General features: G+C 42.1%; 1 protein-coding gene across 1 annotated transcript in view; it reads right to left on the reverse strand.

The window, feature by feature from the left end:
* The window catches only part of USP50 (ubiquitin specific peptidase 50), a 34,696-nt gene extending 15,159 nt beyond the window's left edge, over window positions 1-19,537 (reverse strand). Inside the window, exons 1-6 of the mRNA XM_006741196.3 lie at window positions 18,686-19,537; window positions 16,743-16,937; window positions 16,282-16,477; window positions 13,965-14,174; window positions 12,784-12,926; window positions 8,778-8,910 (exon numbers count right to left, since the gene is read on the reverse strand). Coding sequence (XP_006741259.1) covers window positions 8,778-8,910; window positions 12,784-12,926; window positions 13,965-14,174; window positions 16,282-16,477; window positions 16,743-16,937; window positions 18,686-18,738 — 930 coding nt within the window. The 5' untranslated portion in view covers window positions 18,739-19,537. The remainder of the gene's footprint in view (window positions 1-8,777; window positions 8,911-12,783; window positions 12,927-13,964; window positions 14,175-16,281; window positions 16,478-16,742; window positions 16,938-18,685) is intronic.
* Between the last annotated feature and the right edge of the window lie 203 nt (window positions 19,538-19,740).

The following is a 19,740-nucleotide window of genomic DNA, read 5'->3' on the forward strand; positions in this document are numbered from 1 at the left end:
AAAGGAAACAATCAACAAAACCAAAAGACAACCAACAGAATGGGAGAAGATATTTGCAAATGACATATCAGAGAAAGGGCTAGTATCCAAAATCTATAAAGAACTTATCAAACTCAATACCCAAAGAACAAATAATCCAATCAAGAAAAGGGCAGAAGACATGAACAGACATTTCTGCAAAGATGACATCCAAATGGCCAACAGACACATGAAAATGTGCTCAACATCACTCAGTATCAGGCAAATACAAATCAAAACCTCAATGAGAAACAATCTCACACCAGTCAGGATGGCTAAAGTTAACAAGTCAGGAAACGACAGATGTTGGCGGGGATGAGGAGAAAAGGAAACCCTCCTACACTGTTGGTGGGAATGCAAGCTGGTGCAGCCACTCTGGAAAACAGTATGGAGGTTCCTCAAAAAGTTGAAAATGAAAAAAAAAAAAAAGAAAAAGTTGAAAATGGAGTTACCCTACAATCCAGCAATTGCACTACTAGGGATTTACCCAAAGATACAGATGTAAAATGAAGGGGCACCTGCACCCCAATGTTTATAGCAGCAATGTTCACAATAGCCAAACTATAGAAAAAGCCCAGATGTCCAATGACAGATGAATGGATAAAGAAGATGTGGCATAGAGATGCCTGGGTGGCTTAGTCGGTTAGGCGGCTGCCTTCGGCTCAGGTCATGATCCCAGGGTCCTGGGATTGAGTCCCGCATTGGGCTCCTTGCTCAGCAGGGAGCCTGCTTCTCCCTCTCCTTCTCTGCTCCCCCTGCTTCTGCTCTCGCTCTCTTACAAATAAATAAAATCTTTAAAAAAAGATACACACACACACACAATTGAATACTACTCAGCTATCAAAAAAATGAAATCTTACCATTTGCAACGACGTGGATGGAACTAGAGGGTATTATGCTAAGCAAAATGAGTCAATCAGAGAAAGACAAGTATCACATGATCTCACTCATCTGTGGAATTTAAAAAACAAAACAGAGGATCATGGGGAAGGGAGGAAAAAAATAAAACAAGATGAAATCAGAGAGGGAGAAAAACCATAAGAGACTCTTAATCATAGGAAACAAATTGAGCACTGCTGGAGGGGAGGGGAGTGGGGGGATGGGGTAACTGGGTGATGGACATTAAGGAGGGCATGTGATGTAATGAGCACTGGGTATTTTATAAGACTGATGAATCACTGGCCTCTACCTCTGAAACTAATAATACATTACATGTTAATTAATTGAATTTAAATAAAAATTTTAAAAATAAGGACCAAATAGTATTTATCCCAGCAATGCAAGTGTAGTAAAATTAGAAAATCTTTAAATGTAATTGACCATATTAACAGATTATAAAGGATTCAGGAAAACCATAGCATCTCAATTATTGTTGGAAAAAAAGTTTAATGAAATTCAATACCTTTACAAACATGCACAAAACTGTTAGCAAAACCAGAATAGAAGGAACAATCCATACCCTGATAAAGTGTAGCTACTAAAAAGCTACAGCAAGCATCATTGTTAATTGTTCTCTTTAAAATGAAGGAAAAAAAGATTCCAATACAGTTCTTTCAACCATCAATTAGTCAAACAAACAACAGTAGAGATAGCTTTGAATAACACAAGTTTAACTTCCATGACATAAGGAAGCTGGATCCTAATAAATAGAAATACACAAGCCTCAACACATGTAAAAGAATTTGTCTTATACAGATCATAATCTTTTAACACAATAAAACTAGCAGTCAATGCAAAAAAGATATATAATACAAAAATAATATGGTTCAGGGAGCAGAGTGGGTCAGGTATTATAGGTGAGTTGATAGCTCATCTATAATGCTGGGTAATGGATGCATTAGGGTTCCTTATATTGTCCTCTCTATTTTGTGTTTGAAGGGTTCTATAATTAAAAAGGTGGTAGGCAGTGAAAATACTTTCTAGGGAAACATCTGTAGTTTTAAATGCTTATATGTGAAAGAACAGACTGAATGTTAATGAACTAAGCTCCCAGTTTAAAACAGTAAGAGAATGAACCCAAGAAAAGTGGAAAAAGATAATAAAATTAGAAGATCAATGAACCAGATAACAAAGATATAAGGAGAATCAAAAAATCAAAAGTTGGTCCTTTGAAAAGACTTCAACAATATAGACATTAATAAGATAGATCAAGAAAAAAATACAAAGCAATGGTAAGTACATAAAATTAGAAATGAAAAAAAGGTACAGATATCTAAAGATCCAGCAGAAATTTTAAATTTGGGGGGGGCACCTGGGTGGCGCAGTCGTTAAGCGTCTGCCTTCAGCTCAGGTCATGATCCCAGGGTCCTGGGATCGAGTCCCACATCGGGCTGCCTGCTCAGCGGGAAGCCTGCTTCTCCCTCTCCCACTCCCCCTGCTTGTGTTCCTGCTCTCGTTCTCTCTCTCTCTCTCTGAGAAAGAAAAAGAAAATTTTTTTTTTAATTTTTTTTAAGATTTTATTTATTTGCGAGAGAGAGAATGAGAGACAGAGAGCATGAGAGGGAGGAGGATCAGAGGGAGAAGCAGACTCCCTGCTGAGCAGGGAGCCTGATGTGGGACTCGATCCCGGGACTCCAGGATCATGACCTGAGTCGAAGGCAGTCGCTTAACCAACTGAGCCACCCAGGCGCCCGAAAAAGAAAATTTTTTAACACCCTAAAAAAGTTATGCCAGAAAACTGAACACTCTGATGAAATGGACAAATACTCAGAAAATTCTAACTTATCAAATCGATGGAAGAAGAAAATACAAAGCCTGTATAGACCTACAAGCATTAAAGAAATTATACCAGGAGTTAACAATCACCCCTCAAAGGGAAGTGCATGCCCAGGTGGGCTTACAGGTGAGTTCTATCAATCCTTCAAGAAACTTACCACAGCCTTACACAAACTTCTGTACAAAAGGAAGAAAAGCTCCTCTAACTCATGAGGTCAGTTTAACCTTGATACTTATACTAGACAAAGGGTATGAGGAAGAAAAGCAGAGATAACGCTCATTCAAGAGATTATTGCAAAATCCTAAAGTGTGGTAAACCAAATCAAGCAAAATACATCTCAGATAATAATGACCAAACAGTATTTACCCCAGCAGTACAAGGGTAGTAAAAGTAAAGGGTAGTAAGTTAGAACATCTATAAATATAATTCAACATATGAACAGATTAAAAAGGGTTCAGGAGGGCCATTTCTCAATTATTGTAGAGACAAAGATTTAATAAAATTCACTACCTTTACAAACATGCACAAAAAGTGTTAGCAAAACCAAAATAGAAGGAAGTATCAATAACCTGATAAAGTATCGCTACTAAAACACAGCAAGCATAATCCTTGACTATTCCCTTTAAAAATGAAGAAAAAAGGGGTACTCACTCAAGATAGCGATGTAGAATCGTGAGCTCACCTCCTCCCAGGGACTCACCAAAAACCAACAGGGCTTGCATCCGTGAGACCCACAAGGCTATAACAAGCTATAACGGCTCTTCAAGTGTTCAGACTCACCTGTCCCAGGGTGCAACACAGAGGCAGCCAGTTGAGAGGTGCCCAGGCTTTACGTGAATGAGGCTCATCTGCTAATTTTAGAGCACTGGCCTGCGTTAAGGGCAGGCATCTAATTCAGCACACATGGGGAGTCCTGCAGGCCTGTGGGAGCCATCTTCACATCCCCCTCTGCCATGCTCCAGAGTGCTAACGTCTCCCAGAGTGGAGCTGGTTTCTGTGAATGCCATCCAAGGGATTCCCCATAACTGCCTAGCTCTGGTGGCCGGGGGAGCTTGTGTTCCTGGGTCCTACAGGATTACAACAATCAGAGAGACAGTTCCTGGCAAGCTATCACCCCCAAGACACTGGACAGACAGCAGAATGAGACACACCCCCAGTCTTTCTGTGAAAGAGGCCTATTTGCTTGTCCTGGGGCTTCATGAAGCCCGAGGAGAAGGCTTTAGGTTTGGCACACCTAGACTAGGGGCCAACAGAGGTGCTGTCGAGGCTCTAGGCTGGTAGATGCCATCTTTGTGTTCTCCCTCTGCCTTGCTACAACTTACTGGTATCTCCCACAAGGGAGGTTTTACATTCATCTGGGGTCCTGATTTTTCCGATTGTGGCCCAAGGAACACCTCCAGATTGCCTTGGCTTTGGTGGTCAGCAAGCCTTTATGCATGTGGTCCCACAGAACTGTATGTATATATTGGCATACTTTATTTTTTTAATTTTTTTTTTAAAGATTTTATTTATTTATTTGAGAGAGAATGAGAGAGAGCACATGAGAGGGGGGAGGGTCAAGGAGAGGGAGAAGCAGACTCCCCGCCGAGCAGGGAGTCCGATGCGGGACTCGATCCAGGGACTCCAGGATCATGACCTGAGCCGAAGGCAGTCGCTTAACCAACTGAGCCACCCAGGCGCCCCATATATTGGCATACTTTAAAAGCTGCTGCCTGAGGGCCTGTCTTCCAGTATGTCTAAATCTAGCTGCTGACCAAGATCCTTCCTTTTGGGACATTTAACACACCCTCAACTACTGGAAACCATCAAAAATAAAATAGGCTGCTTGGACAACACAAAGGGTTGATGGCATGAATGAACGTTGCATAATTTTGAGTGATAAGAGCCAGACACAAAAGAGTACATGCTGTATGATCCTATTTCCATAAAGCACAAAAGCTGGCAAAACCTACCCTGTCAGGAGTCAGTGGTTTGCCTGACTAGAATTGGGCACAAGGCTAGTTAGGATATTAGTGATGGCCTACTTGAACTGTATTCTGGTTCCATGGGCCAGTCCACTTTTTGAAAATTCATTGAGTTTTACATTTGTGATATGGCTTTTTCTACGTATGTATGTTTTACTTCAATAAAAAGTTTACTTTTTTAAAAAAAATGAAGAAATAGGGGCACCTGGGTGGCTCAGTCAGTTCAGCGTCTGCCTTCAGCTCAGGTCATGATCCCAGGACCCTGGGATCAAGCCCCGCATAGGGCTCCCTGCTCCTCAGGGAGCCTGCTTCTCCCTCTGCCCCTGCCTCTCTCTCTGTCTCTCATGGATAAATATTTAAAAAAAAAAAGAAAAGAAACAAATTATTAGTATCTTATACAAACTGTGCCGAACAGAATAGAATGGCCAATGCCTTTTATGAGGCTAGAATAAGGCCCAAAACAAAAACAAAAAGACAGTATGAGAAAGTTAGATTAGTTTCTCAATTGCAAAAATAAACACAAAAATGTAAAAACACTTTCAGCCAAAAAAAAAAAACTCAGGTAGAAAATCAATGTCATTTGCTATGTTAATAAATTAAAGGAAAGATTTAGGTAAGATATCCTTAAAATGTCATCTGGGAAAACATACACACATACACACAGATATCTCTATATAAACAAAGTTTCATGTGTCAGCATATGGCAATGCGTTCTGTAAAACCATAAAAGCAAAATACTGGCAACACCTAAGTGCCCAGCAACAGGAGAAACAATAAATAGATACAGTGGATTACTAAAAGCAGTTACAATGACTGTACTAAAGCTAATGTATCATGTGGATGAATATAAAAATAACATGAGGGGAAAAAAGTCACAGAAGAATATGTCCAGTATGATACCATATGTATAAAACATGCAAAACAATCCTACATAGCATGTACAGACACATACATGCGTCACAAAGTATGAAAGAGTGCATAGAAATAATACACCCCAAATTCAGAACAGTGGTTACAACAGGGAGTGGAGGGCAGTGGGATCATTAAACATACACACAATTTTATCTAGGATATTTTATTCTTTTTTTTTTTTAAAGATTTTATTTATTTATTTGAGAGAGAGAGAGAATGAGAGACAGAGAGCATGAGAGGGAGGAGGGTCAGAGGGAGAAGCAGGCTCCCCGCTGAGCGGGGAGCCCGATGCGGGACTCGATCCCGGGACTCCAGGATCATGACCTGAGCCAAAGGCAGTCGTTTAACCGACTGAGCCACCCAGGCGCCCCTAGGGTATTTTATTCTTAACATTGGTGGAGGGTAATGTGAATACTTACCGTGTTTTCTGTTCCTGAAATATTTCAAAATTTTAAAGTCTTTTTTTAATTTTTTTTTTTAAGATTTTATTTATTTATTTGACAGAGAGAGAGAGAGCACAAGTAGGCAGAGTGGCAGGCAGAGGGAGAGGGAGAAGCAGACTCCCCGCCGAGCAGGGAGCCCTTAGATGGCTTGATCCCAGGACCCGGGGATCATGACCCAAGCTGAAGGCAGATGCCCAACTGACTAAGCCACCCAGGCATCCCTAAAAAGTCTTTCTAAAAACCAATCACTTGAAGAGGGTTGAAGGAAGTAAATACTGTTAGCATATGTTTGCTACTTTCAAATATTTGAAGGAACATCATGTATAAGAAAAAAAAAGAATGTTTCATTTTGCTAACATGTATGTACAAGTATTTAACTGTAAAGCCACATACATACTGTTATCTATATGTTATTATACTATATATTGTTGTAACTCTATGTTATTACTGTTATTACTACAAAGCACAGAATTAGGACAAACAAGAAATTACAGGAGGAAGGCAGATATATATTAACTATTAGAGGCAGCATAATGGAGTAATGAGAACGGGACTGTCTGGGGGGTCAGCATGCCTCGCTTCAGACCTTGGCTCTGCCCTTTGTAGGCGATATGAGTGAGGCAGATTATTGAACCCCTCTGTGCTGTTCTCCAGCCTGTAAAATGGGGATAATAATAGTGCTTACCTCACAGGGCTATATAAGGATTAAATGATTCTTTGCAAAGTGCTTAGAACGGTGCCCGGTACATAGCAAGCCCTATATGTTTGTAAAATAAATCAAACAAACCTGGCAGGTAAAGAGCCTGCCTTGTAAAGCAGTAAGCTGTTCTTCAAGGGCTCCTGCAAAGGCTGGGAATATATCGGTTTGGGGTCTAGCACACTTCTCAAACTCCAATATGCATTCGGATCACGTGGAGATCTTGCTAAAATCCATGTTCTGAGTCAGTAAGCCTCGGGGGGAGCCTGAAAATCTTTACTTCGGAGAGGTGGTGCCAGGGTTCCTGCCGACTACAGCTTGAGGAGCAGAACTCAAGGCCTTTCCCTGTGGCCGGACATCATAGCTTCAAAGATGCTTAGTTCTTATTGCCAGCCCATCATCAACTGACAGTTGATTCTAAATTCTAAATTCTAAATCTATTTCTCTTTCAAAACCAACTTTTGGCCCCTCAATTAGCTGATAATAATTTAAACACTAAAAGGATTACAAATTTTTTTTTTTTTAAGATTTTATTTATTTATTTGACAGAGAGAGACACAGCGAGAAAGGGAACACGAGCAGGGGGAGTGGGAGCGGGAGAAGCAGGCTTCCCGCCGAGCAGGGAGCCCGATGCGGGACTCCATCCCAGGACCCTGGGATCATGACCTGAGCCGAAGGCAGACGCTTAACCGACTGAGCCACCCAGGCATCCCAGGATTACAAATTTATAGGAGGCTTGGGGTGACTCTATACAAATGTTTATCTTCCCTTAATGTAGGTAATTACATACTTTTTTTTTTAAAGATTTATTTATTTATTTGACACAGAGAGAGAGACAGCTACAGTGGGAACACAAGCAGGGGGAGTGGGAGAGGGAGAAGCAGGCTTCCGGCTGAGCAGGGAGCCCCATGCGGAGCTCGATCCCAGGACCCTGGGATCATGACCTGAGCCGAAGGCAGATGCTTAACGACTGAGCCACCCAGGCGCCCCGATACTTTTTTTTTTAAAACAAATTCAGCTTTCTGTCTTTTGGATTTTCTTAAAGAAGAAACACATAATGAGAAATGTAAACAGTGAAATACAGGGGAGGCGGTTCCTGTGTCATTTTGGAATCCACAGTAGAGTCTAAATTTGATGTGATAGAGAGGAGGATGTCACTTTAGATCTCCAGTAGGGAAGTGAGAGAAGGAAAAGCTCCTGTGAGGGCAGGATAAATGAGAAAGAAGAGGAATGTCAAGGCTTGAAGTAAGAAGGAAAAATAAAGGAGGATCATTTTTTAAAGTTTGAAGGTATGGTTGAGATGTGAAAGAGGTTAAAGAGTGGGACTAACATTTTATAATGTATTAATTCAACAAGCTGAATAGGCAGATGAGACTTGGGTGTATCAGAGGATCCTGGCGAAGCATATGGGCTCTGGTGGGAGCCCTCCCATCTGCTGTGCACCCCGCTGGACCTCCAGGTTCTAAAGACTGTTAACACCATGATCCAGAATGGAAACCCGGAGAATGGCTTCGTGCTTGGGGCTGTTTGACGTTGTGGGGAGTTCTGGGTGATTTGGTCTGAATTATACTCCATGCTTTCTTTCCTTCAGGGAATCCTCAATAATGATGGTTGACTTAGAACCAAAGGGAACCCCCCCAGAGTTTCCTTAGGACTAGATGCACACAGGCAGTGACTCCTTTGGGACTATTCCATCTGGAGTGTCAGGGGGCTTTGGCCATAGAGTGGCTCATGAATATTCAACATAAAGCTATCGATACTAACTTTTGCTGCCCCCATAGCCTAATTTGCAAATGCCCCCAGATCTGAAATAACCAATGAGTGGAGGGAAAGTGAGGAGTCCAGGGACAGGACGTTTTATTTTTCCATTATTCTACCGTTTGAAGTCAACACAGAAAGTTCCAGGCTCTATATTTTGCCTTAAAAAGAATATAGGAGAAGTGAGGGAAAGATGAGAGTAGGCATTCAAGTAGATAATGCTACAGTTTTCTTTAAATTTGTGCTATTTTAAATAGTATTTTACTCACCACCACTGCACAGAGGTTATATTTAGGGTGTTTCCGAAAAACTGGACAAATGTAAGGAGTAAGGTCCAAGTTAATGAGTGGGTAATGAATATCTGTTCTCAATTTCCTTTTCATTGTACCCAGAATGTCAAATCTGGAGAGAGAATAAATGTGCGAAATATAAAGTAAGTTTGTAAACCACTCGTGAATGAAGTCTACATACCTTGGTAAATTCCAACTACAGTTAAAAGTAACTTCTTGGAAAGAATTTGGCACAGACCTGTACATAATTTTTTTCTTATCTATGTATTTATAATATGCACATCCACAAACATCACCCGAAATGAGACTGGGTGTGCCAGGGGTGTGGGTCAGGGGGTGAGATGGTACAGAGTCAATCCTGTGAGAGAAGATGGAGACAAAGCCAGGCTTGGCATCAGGCAGTAGAAATCACATTGATTGACTCAGCTTTTCCTTATCTTGATTTTAGCACATGTTGTCTCGGCAGTGTCCTGTTTCCCAGCTCTGAGGTTTTAATATATCTTTAATAAGATAAAATTCTCTGAAAATCTTGTCACATTCTCTATTTGCTATATAGATCAGCAGTTCCCAAATCTGAACTCATATGAGAATGACCCTGGAGCTTTTTAAAAAATGAATTATGGTGGTACCTGGGCGGCTCAGTCAGTTAAGCTTCTAACTCATGGTTTTGGCACAGGTCATGATCTCAGGGTTGGGAGATTGAGCCCCACGTTGCACTCTGAGCTGGATGTGGAATCTGCTTAAGATGCTCTCTCTCTCTCCCTTTCCCTCTGCCTCTACCCCTCTAAATAAATAAATAAACAAACAAACAAACAAATAAATAAATAAATGTTCATGGACCCCCCAAGTGTTAGTATGAGAAAAAAAATGTTTAAATATATAAAAATGGGGAAGGATTGTTCTAGATTAAGAGACAAAAGAGACAGCCAAATGCAGCGTATGACCCTCAAATGGATACTGGATTAGAAGTTATGAAAGGCATTTTTAAGATGAGGGAATTTAGACATGGACTGGATCTTAGGTGATGGGAAATTATTAAATTTCTAGAGCATGATAATGGTGTTGTGATTATGTAGAAGAATGTCCTTGTACTCAGGTGATACATGCTGAAGTATGTGTGTATGTATGTATGTATTTCTTTATTTTAAAGATTTTATTTATTTATTAGAGAGAGAGCACAAGTAGGCAGAGTGGCAGGCAGAAGGAGAGGGAGGAGCAGGCTCCCCGCAGAGCAGGAAGCCCGATGCGGGGCTCGATCCCAGGACTCTGGTATCATGACCTGAGCCAAACGCAGCTGCTTAACCGACTGAGCCACCCAGGTGCCCCTTTGCTGAAGTATTTAAGCATGAGATGCCATGGTGTTTGCTTCTTACTTCAGATGTTCAGCTAATAAAATGGAAGGGATGAAGGAAAGGAGGGAGGGAGGTGGAGAGAGACAGACAGAGGGAAAGGAAATGTGGCAAAGTGTCACCAATACTAATGAAGATTCTATGGCATATGGATATTTATTATATATCCTTTCAATTTTTCTGTAGATTTGAAGGTTTTTTAAATAAAAATGGGGGGGGCGCCTGGGTGGCTCAGTTGGTTAAGCATCTTGCCTTCAGCTCAGATCATGATCTCAGGGTACTGGGATCGAGTCCCACATCAGACTCCCTGCTCAGTGGGAGTCTTCTTCTCCTTCTCCTTCTCCCTCTTCCCCTGCTCCTGTTCTCTCTCTCTCTCTCACTCACTCTCTCTCTCTCAAATAAATAAATAAAAATCTTTTTTTAAAAGACCACATTAAAAAAATAATAAAAATAAAATAAAATAAAAATGGGGTATTAAAAAATTAAAATCATGATGCTTAGAATTCACCTCAAACCTGTGGAATCAGAATTCCCAAGGGCGGGGCCAGGGAATTTATTTTTTAAAGAGCCCTCGAAGGAAGTGCCAAATGTCCATCAATGGACCAATAAAAAAGCAAAATATGATATAGATACAATGGACTATTACTCAGTTCATAAGAAGAAATGAACTTCCAGTACACATCAAACATGGATGAACCTTGAAAACATTTTCTAAGTGAAATGGGCCAGTAAAAAGGACAAACATCGTATGATTCCATGTACACGAAGCACCTAGAATAGGCAAGTTTATAGACACAGAAAGTAGATTAGAGATTATCAGAGGCTGCGGGGGGAGGAGGAATGGGGAATTATGGCTTAATGGTTGCAGACTTTTTCTTTGGAGCAATGAAAAAGTTTTAGAAGTGATTGTCACACAACATTGTGAATGTAATGAATGCCAATGAATTAAACACTTAAAATGGTTGGGGGTTGAAAATGGTAGAAAGGGATCATGACACAAAGAACTTGGGAAGCCTCTAGAAGCTGGAAAGGGAAGGCATCAGATTCTTCTCTAGAAAGGAATGCAGCCCTACAGACACTTTGATTTTAGCCTTGTGGAAACCCACATTAGACTTTTAACTACCAAACTGTAAGGTGACCACCAAAAACGTTAAAATGCCAAGATTGTTGGGAAGGTAGCAGAATAGGAGGATCCAAAGATCATGTCATTCCCTGGACACACACCTAGATAACAGCCACATCAGAGCAACTAACTCAGAAAATGACCCAAAGCCTGGCATTCTAGACTTTCCACAGTTAACTGTAGAGAGGAGGCCACAGGGAAAAGGGTAAGAGGGGTGGAGTCCCAGCAGGGAACCGAACTTTCCAGGAGACTAACCACACATGGGAGGGACACCACATACACAAACACAGAGGAGCACCCTCCACACCAGGCTCCCCAGACACAGGGGCCTGCACTGGGAAGATGAGTCCACACAATATTTGGCTTTGAAAACAAAAAAAAAGCCAACTACTGATGGGGAGAAGATATTTGCAAGTAATTTATCCAATACAGGATTAGTATCCAAAATATATAAAGAACGTATACAACTCACCCAAAAAAACAAATAATCCAGGGACTCTGGCTGGCTCAGTCAGTAGAGCATGGGAGTCTTGGTCTCAGGGTAGAGTTTACTTAAAAAAAAAAAAATAATAATAATAATCCCATTAAAAAAGGGCAGAGGACCTGAAGAAACATTTCTCCAAAGAAGACATCCAGATGGCCAACAGACACATAAAAGGTGCTCAACATCACTCATCATCAGAGAAATGCAAATCAAAACCCCAGTAAGATATCACCTCACACCTGCCAGTATGGTTAAAATAAAAAAATATAAGAAATAACAAGTGTTGGTGAGGATGTGGAGAAAAAGAAACCCTCATATGCTATTGGTGGAAATGCAAACTGGTGCAGCCACTGGGGAAAACAGTATGGAGGTTCCTCAAAAAATTAAAAATAGAACTACCATATGAACGAGTAATTCCTCTACTGGGTATTTACCCAAAGAAAACAAAAACATTAATTTGAAAAGATATATGTACCCCTATATTTATTGCAGCATTATTTCCAATAGCCAAGATATGGAAGCAACCTTAGTGTCTATCAGTAGATGAATGGATAAAGACGTATCATGATGAACACTGAGTAATTATAGAATTGCTGAATCACTATATTGTACACCTGAAAGTAATATAACACTCTTAGAGTTCAATAAAAAAAGTTAAAATGGCAGATTTTATGTTACATACATTTTATCACAGATTAAAAATTAATGTAATATACTGAATACCATTGAATTATACACTTTATTTATTTATTTTTATTTATTTATTTTAGAGAGAGAGAACATGCATGAGCAGGAGGGGCAGAGGGAGAGAGCATCTCAAGCAGACTCCAGAGCTTGGCCCCGACAACGGGTCTCGATCCCAAAATCCTGAGATCCCGACCTGAGCCAAAACCAATAGACGCTTAACCGACTGAACCACCCAGACGCCCCTGAATTGTACAACTTAAATGGGTCAATTGCATGGTATGTGAATTATATCTTGATAAAGCAATTCAAAAAAAAAATCTCACAAAACGTCAAAATCCATACCTTTTTAAGTGAAAGATAATTATTTTTGGTGCTTTGGAAATACTGGCCCTTACAGCTGTTTCTTGCTTGGTTTCACAGAAGGAACAGTGAATTTGGTTATTCCAGGTCAGTGTGTCTTGTTGAAAAAACCACTGGAGACAGTCCTATGGAGGAAAACCGCATTTGGTGACTACATTGGATCAAGTGCAGCCTGGGCTCTGTTTACAGTAGAACTTTGCAACAGCCGTGGAAATGTGATCCTCAGTGCTTTCCTCAAAGTCAACATATGCAGGAGGTCCCAGCGTCACAAGCTGTTGCCTAGACAGGTGTAAAATCTACCTGACGAAGGAGGGGCTTCTTTTTTACTCAGTTACTGAAATGGATCCGAGTGCCCATCTCACTTCCAGTCTCTGGATCAGCATTTTAACCTTTGTGGTTTATTTCAGAATAATACTGACTGTGCCGTTTCCACTAACCAAGTCAGGCAACTGTTTTGTTACTCCTCTCATCACAGAAGCGATCCAGAGACTGAAAAATGACCATGTGCGGTGTCTGGGGGTGACCCATAATAAAGACAGCAGGACAGACAGAATTTGATTCTGTGCACAGAAGCCACCGTGAGTGTGGCCAGGCCCCCCCGCTCGGCAAACCGCCAGCCTGAAGAGGAAGGTGAGCACAGATCCTGTGTTCGGTACATGCTAGCACCTCAGAGTCTTGGGAATTTGTTTCCCGTCATCTTTAGCAATTTAATCTGAGAACAAAGCCCACTTCTAAATAAGTAGTAGGATTCCGTTCTCCAATTCTGGCATATGAAAACTTTTTGCAGCTGTGCTTTCATAATTTAGGTAGAAAATATAAATGGGTATTCTGCAAGGGAACTTATTGCTCCCTGCCTTCTAGCTGTCCCGTCTTCTACCGCCACCGCCGATTTACAGATGGTGAAGAAAATTCAAGAGGTAAATTCTCAATACGCACCAAGCCATCTCGGTAGAATGAATAAAGCCCACAGGTCATTTCAGTTTTACACTGAGGCTCTTTTAATGAGTACATTTAGAAATACAACCGAATTCACAGTCACTTTTGGCTGTATGTCGCTTTTCTATAAAATGTTGTCATCATGGGCTTCCAGTGACAAAGCAGCACCCTCATGATAGGCAATGTAGGAAACCTGAGAAGTGGTATCCAGGAGCAAGGATCGCTACCTGAAGAGAGCACTCGTATTCAGATGGAATGGGGAGAGAGAGGACGGTGAAGACTTCGTTCTTGTATGTGCAGCTCTCACACTTCAAACACATGATGCTGTAGTTGAGCTGCCCTTCAAACAGTTGCGTGATGATGGAGGACTCATTGGCCATCACCTTCCTGCAGCATCTTGGAATAGACCCTTTCTCGTATGATCTTCTTCGATGGTACTGAATCAAAGGAACAAATTAGCCCCGAATCAACTCTTGGTTATCAAAAAAAGCTTTTAATAGGATGACTTGATTTTTTTTCTATTAGAATGATACATTGCTACCAGAAACCAGTTAGTTTTGGATTCAACAATGCATAGAATAAGGTCTTCTTAAGAGTACGTATTAGGGGGGCGCCTGGGTGGCTCAGTCGTTAAGCGCCTGCTTTCGGCTCAGGTCATGATCCCAGGGTCCTGGGATCGAGCCCCGCATCGGGCTCCCTGCTCCGCGGGAGGCCTGCTTCTCCCTCTCCCACTCCCCCTGCTTGTGTTCCCTCTCTTGCTGTGTCTCTCTCTGTCAAATAAATAAAATCTTTAAAAAAAAAAAAAGAGTACGTATTGGGTGGGGCGCTTGGGTGGCTCAGTCGGGTCAGCGTCCGACTCTTGCTTTCAGCTCAGGTCATGATCTCACCATCGTGAGATCCAGCCCGGCGTGGAGCCCCAGCGAGGTTCCATGGTAGGCTCTGCATGGGGCTCTGCGCTCAGTAGGGAGTCTGCTTGAGATTCTCTCCCTCTGCCCCTCCCCCCTCATGCTCTCTCTCTAAATAAATAAATCTTTTTAAAAAAGGTATATATTAAGTTTGATTTCTGATCACTCAGTTATTTTCCTCCTTAAGTGAAGCTGAGGAAAGATGACATGCTAACCCTGTGACAACACATGTCCGTGCCCCAGAAGCCAGCAGCCTGTGATAACGTGATGTGGGGTCCTAGAGGCAGTTCCTCCTGGGAAGAGGGTGGGTAAGCATTTGAACTAGCTTTCAGTCATGCAAACTGATGGAGGAATAAAATGAAGAAATCTGTCCTCCCTCCAGTCCCTTCAGATTTAGCCTCTTCTGCTTTTATTGTTAGAAAACACTTTTTTTAAAAGAGCAAATCTTAAATTCTTAAGGCAGCCCAAGTTAGCCTTGCAGCGTGGTTTGAATCTAGCTCATGTTGAGGGGTACCATTTCTGGGGGTGCAGGCTGACTTCTCAGTGCTTGAATGGCCTCACTAGACTGGACATTTGGAAGACACATTAGCCCCCAGCCAGCTCCGCTTTGGAGCTGTGCACTCTGCTCCCCTTGTCTTGCTGCTTTCATCAGTCTCTGCCGCCGAGGTCTTCCACCTGATAGTCCTCTGATGCCCCTAATTCCAACTTTGGTCTTGGGAGTGAGAAAGCTATTTATTTCAGATTGGCTGCAGATGAGGACCTAAGTGATTTTACTGACCACCACCCTACCCTTTGGCTAAAAAAAAAAAAAAAAAGTGCTGCTGTGAATATCTTAGTAGCAGTAAAAATGAAAAATGGAACTGAGGATTACAGACGAGAATGATTAATGGCTATCGTTTGTGATCTTTTGCTAAAGCATTTCCTGGATGGGAAGTATGAGGTAAGCTAACATCAGCACAAGGACACTGAATAAAACCAAGGACCTATCTTTGGAGAGTATGTGACTCAGATCAAAGCTGAAGGCAATGAGTCTTACAAAGAAAAGTAAAACCCTTCGTAACTGGTGATCTCATGTTTCATTAAATGTTGTATGTCCTGATCTGGTGAAAAACTCTGGTTTGGAATGTTCGGCATGAAGATGAAACTTTGCAGTATTTAGGTCTGTCCTTTAATACCCAGCTTCATATTTTCTTGGGTTTGTAGTTACCAAGAACATGTATTTTAAGTTGTAAAGCTCTGTATGTTTTATCTCATGAGGTACATATTTTTATTTAAAAAAAATGAGATTTTCACTTTAAGAAAACTAGTCTGTGCAGATGTTATTTGCAAAGGGAACAGATTAGTGGTTCCCACACCTGTTGATCACTGGCAACACCATGTGAGCTTTCCCAAAGGACAGCCCAAGACATTCTAATTCAGTAACACCGGAGTGAGGGGCTTAGGATGTGTGTCGTGATTCTGATGATTATTTGGTAAATACAGACCAATTCAAATACTAACTTGAGTGTGCCCCACGGTACCCCTGCACCTGTGCTTGGCAGAGAGGGGGCAATATTGACAGATCAGACCAAAGAATGAAAAACGAAAGTTGCTGATAGAGCTGAAGGGTCTTATTTCAAAGGCTATTAATTCTACTTACCTTTTTCAGAGCTTCATGAAGTTCATTCAGGACATAAATCAAGAATTCCTGAGCATCTTGCTGTGTCTCTTTCGTAAATGCTGGGTAGAGGTTGCCAAGAGCTGACCGAAATATTTCTGGTGAGACACATTCTGAGTCTCCAAGCCACATGTCTGTCATCACATAGGCAAAAGCTGTCGCGACCTCCCTGCAATCTCTTGGAAGAGGGACAGAGAATGTTTCTGGCTGATTTAATGACAGGGAGGCACCTAAAAACTCAAGCATGTGGCATCAGACCAAAAACAAATCTCCCTTTCTTAGGCGACCTTCCCACGTTGTTATTCACCCTAGCAATTGTCTCGGGGGGTACCTCTGGGCTCTTGCTTAGCCCGGAGGAGGGACTTCACTGGGCTCCTTCCCTCACCTGGCCCTGGGGGAGCAGGGAGTGGGGGCTGGGCGGCAGGGAACACAAATGGTCTTACTTTTGAAGAGCAGTAATGTACTTTCCTGAGAGAAAGTATTCCACCAGCGGCGAGATGCTGCCGAGACACTGTAAGATGGCGTTCATGTAGCACGTGTTGCCCAAGTTCCGCAGGCCCGTCACTCCCTGGAAATGGGGCTGGTTCTCATCAGCCTTGTTCACGGGACAGGTATCATAGTGATCTGTGCACTCTGCGCTGTGTTGGTGCCATGTGGGAAGAAAGGAAAGCATTTTGAGCGAGCAGATTATGTGCCCATGACAATAAGGCACCCTCAAGCTCATGCCACAGAGAGTTCGCAGTGAGACTTCTGTCGAATACATTTCCGACCAGAGACAGAAGTATTCGAACTCGAGGTTTAAAATCACATCACTTATTCTGGAACTCTGAACAGGGCCTGCAGCCGAAGAAGCAGAGGTAAATATTTCTTCCTGAAACCAGGGCAAGAGGACAGAAAATACTGGCCTTTCAGAGACCTAGAATTGCTTGGCTAAAAATGCAAATTTCCCTCTAAGTACTAAAGTATTGGGGCCTCTGGGTGGCTCAGTTACTTAAGCATCTGACTCTTGATTTCAGCTCAATTCACGGTCTTGGGGTCATGAGATTGAGCCCCATGTGGGGCTCTGCACTCAGCAGGGAGTCCGCTTCTCCCTCTCCCTCTGACCACACACTCTCTCTCTCTCTCTAAAATAAATAAATGAATCTTAAATAAATAAATACCAAAGTATTTCTTTTTTGGACAAATAATTTAATTATTTTTAGTAGTAACAGTAATTGCAATAGATAGTAGTTAATAATAACAATAGCTATCATTTAAGGAGCTTGGCCCAAACTTAAGTAGTTAATATGCATTTTCCCATTTAATTCTTTCAACAGTTTTATGGGGTAGGTATAATTGTTTTTAAATCCTGTTTTACAGGGGAGAGATCACATTTAAATGGTTTAGTCATTTGCCTATGATATATATATTATGTGCAGTGGCATGTGGAGAGAAGGAATATCGTACCTACCTACCTATTGAGTTATTTGGATTTATATATCATATATTAACAGTGTGTGTGTACATATTAAGGGCATATGCACATGCTAAGAGCATATATACATCTATTAAGAGCACAACTATGTATGTATATTACATACACCTGTGATATACATTTTCTGATGTCATATATTACATACACACATGTGTTCTTAGAAACACACAAATGTACAGAGAGAGAGCAAGAGCATAGACTTTGTAAAGAAGAGATCTTCGTTTAAATCCTGACCCTGCCGCTTCCTAGTTACATGACCTGGAACTCTCATCTATAAAAACAGGAAAAATGCTCCCTTATAGGATGGTGGGAGGATTAGATTAAGTGATGCGAGGCCTGTGGCACAGATTACATAGTTAATAAATGGGAACTTAAACATATTTTTGATTAAGTGACTGATGTAGGATGTCCTAAACAGGAAGCTATGGAGTTCGAGAGTCCTGTGCACAGGCCAGCCCGGAGCGGAGGAGAACGCTGCAGGCGCCCAGGGAGGCCTCCTCTGACCACACACAGCTTCCTTTTGTCATTTGGCTATGGCTCAAGGCAGCCCAGCATCTTGGTCCTTTATGACTTTTCTTCCCTTGTGCAGGATCTAAAACTGGGTCTCCATGAGACCATTACCTCACCTCAGTACCTCCATTTGCAATTTTGCCGGTTTGAAAAGTGTTCACTATTACCAGATGGTCATTTTCATGTTTGTTTTCTGATGTCATCAGAGGCCCCGCATGGTCCCTCGTTAGGGGCGTCTATTGCCTAGATATCAAATATGTAACTTCCCTTCCTTGTGGGGGACCTCCACAGGGTCAAACCTGAGGGAACCCTTCCAAAGGAGGCATGTACCCCCAACTCCTTTGCCAGCCCCCTGGCCCCCTCCCGGAATTCTCGAGAAAGCTGTAGTAGAGAGTGGCTCACAGGACATAGTAGATGCCGAAGTCATCTGCAGGGAGGGGCCGCTGCGAAGTCATTTTAGTGAGACCACGTTGGACTTTCACTTCTACTCGGGAGCTACATCGAATCCTTTTAACTTCATTTCTCCAAGCCTGTTACTTAGGCTCTTTTGTTTGTAATCAACAGTGTATATGTTTCTCTCCCCTTTCAGTAGCTGCAGACTGATTTCTCTCTGTACTTCAGGTACATTCCCACTTGGATTTCCCATGCATCATAATCATTTCCATTCATCCTCAAGATTCTAGCATGTTGCCACGAGAGACCATTACTCAGCTGCTTAAAAACTTTAAAAGCATTAGATTTCAGGGGTGCCTGGGTGGCTCAGTCAGTTGAGCACCTGACTCTTGGTTTCGGCTCAGATCGTGATCTCAGGGTCCTGGGATCCAGCCCTGCAACAGATTCTGAGCTGGGCATGAGGCCTGCTTAAGATTTTCTCTCTCCCTCTCCCTCTGCAACTCACGCCCCTCAAAAAAAAAGTATTACATTTCAGAGAATGAACTGAACATACAACCTCTCTTCCTCCATCACTCAGTTTCTCTTGAATATATACATTACATACATACATAGAAGATTTACCTCCACATAGTCCACTCTGGCAACCCTGCCCTCTTTGGGCACCCATCCCCACTCCCGGGGATCACACCACTCCTAGGATCCCAAGGGAGTATTTCTCACCCTGGGAAGGGAAACAGTTGGATTTTGCTGCTTCTAAAGCGCATAGCATTGGGATAGACTGGAGTCTTTCTCTTCACAGCCACCCACTATAGTCCAAAGGGGGTGTAGACACACACACACACACACGCATCCGACTAGGGTCACCAGGGCAAATATAAATAAAGTGTTCATCATAGAAGGATTTATAAGCTGAGAAGTAGCAAAGAACACATGAGCTCCTGAGCTCTCACTTTTTTCACTGAGAACTGTACTTAAGAAGGCACGTTGGTGAAGAGGCCCCTCCCCACCCCCCCGCACTATTTAGATCAAAAGGGGTCAGAGAGTAGGTACAACCGTGGAGCCTC

Source organism: Leptonychotes weddellii, chromosome 9 (assembly GCF_054177405.1).
Source record: "Leptonychotes weddellii isolate Sample4059 chromosome 9, ASM5417740v2, whole genome shotgun sequence".
Taxonomy (NCBI): Eukaryota; Metazoa; Chordata; class Mammalia; order Carnivora; family Phocidae; genus Leptonychotes; species Leptonychotes weddellii.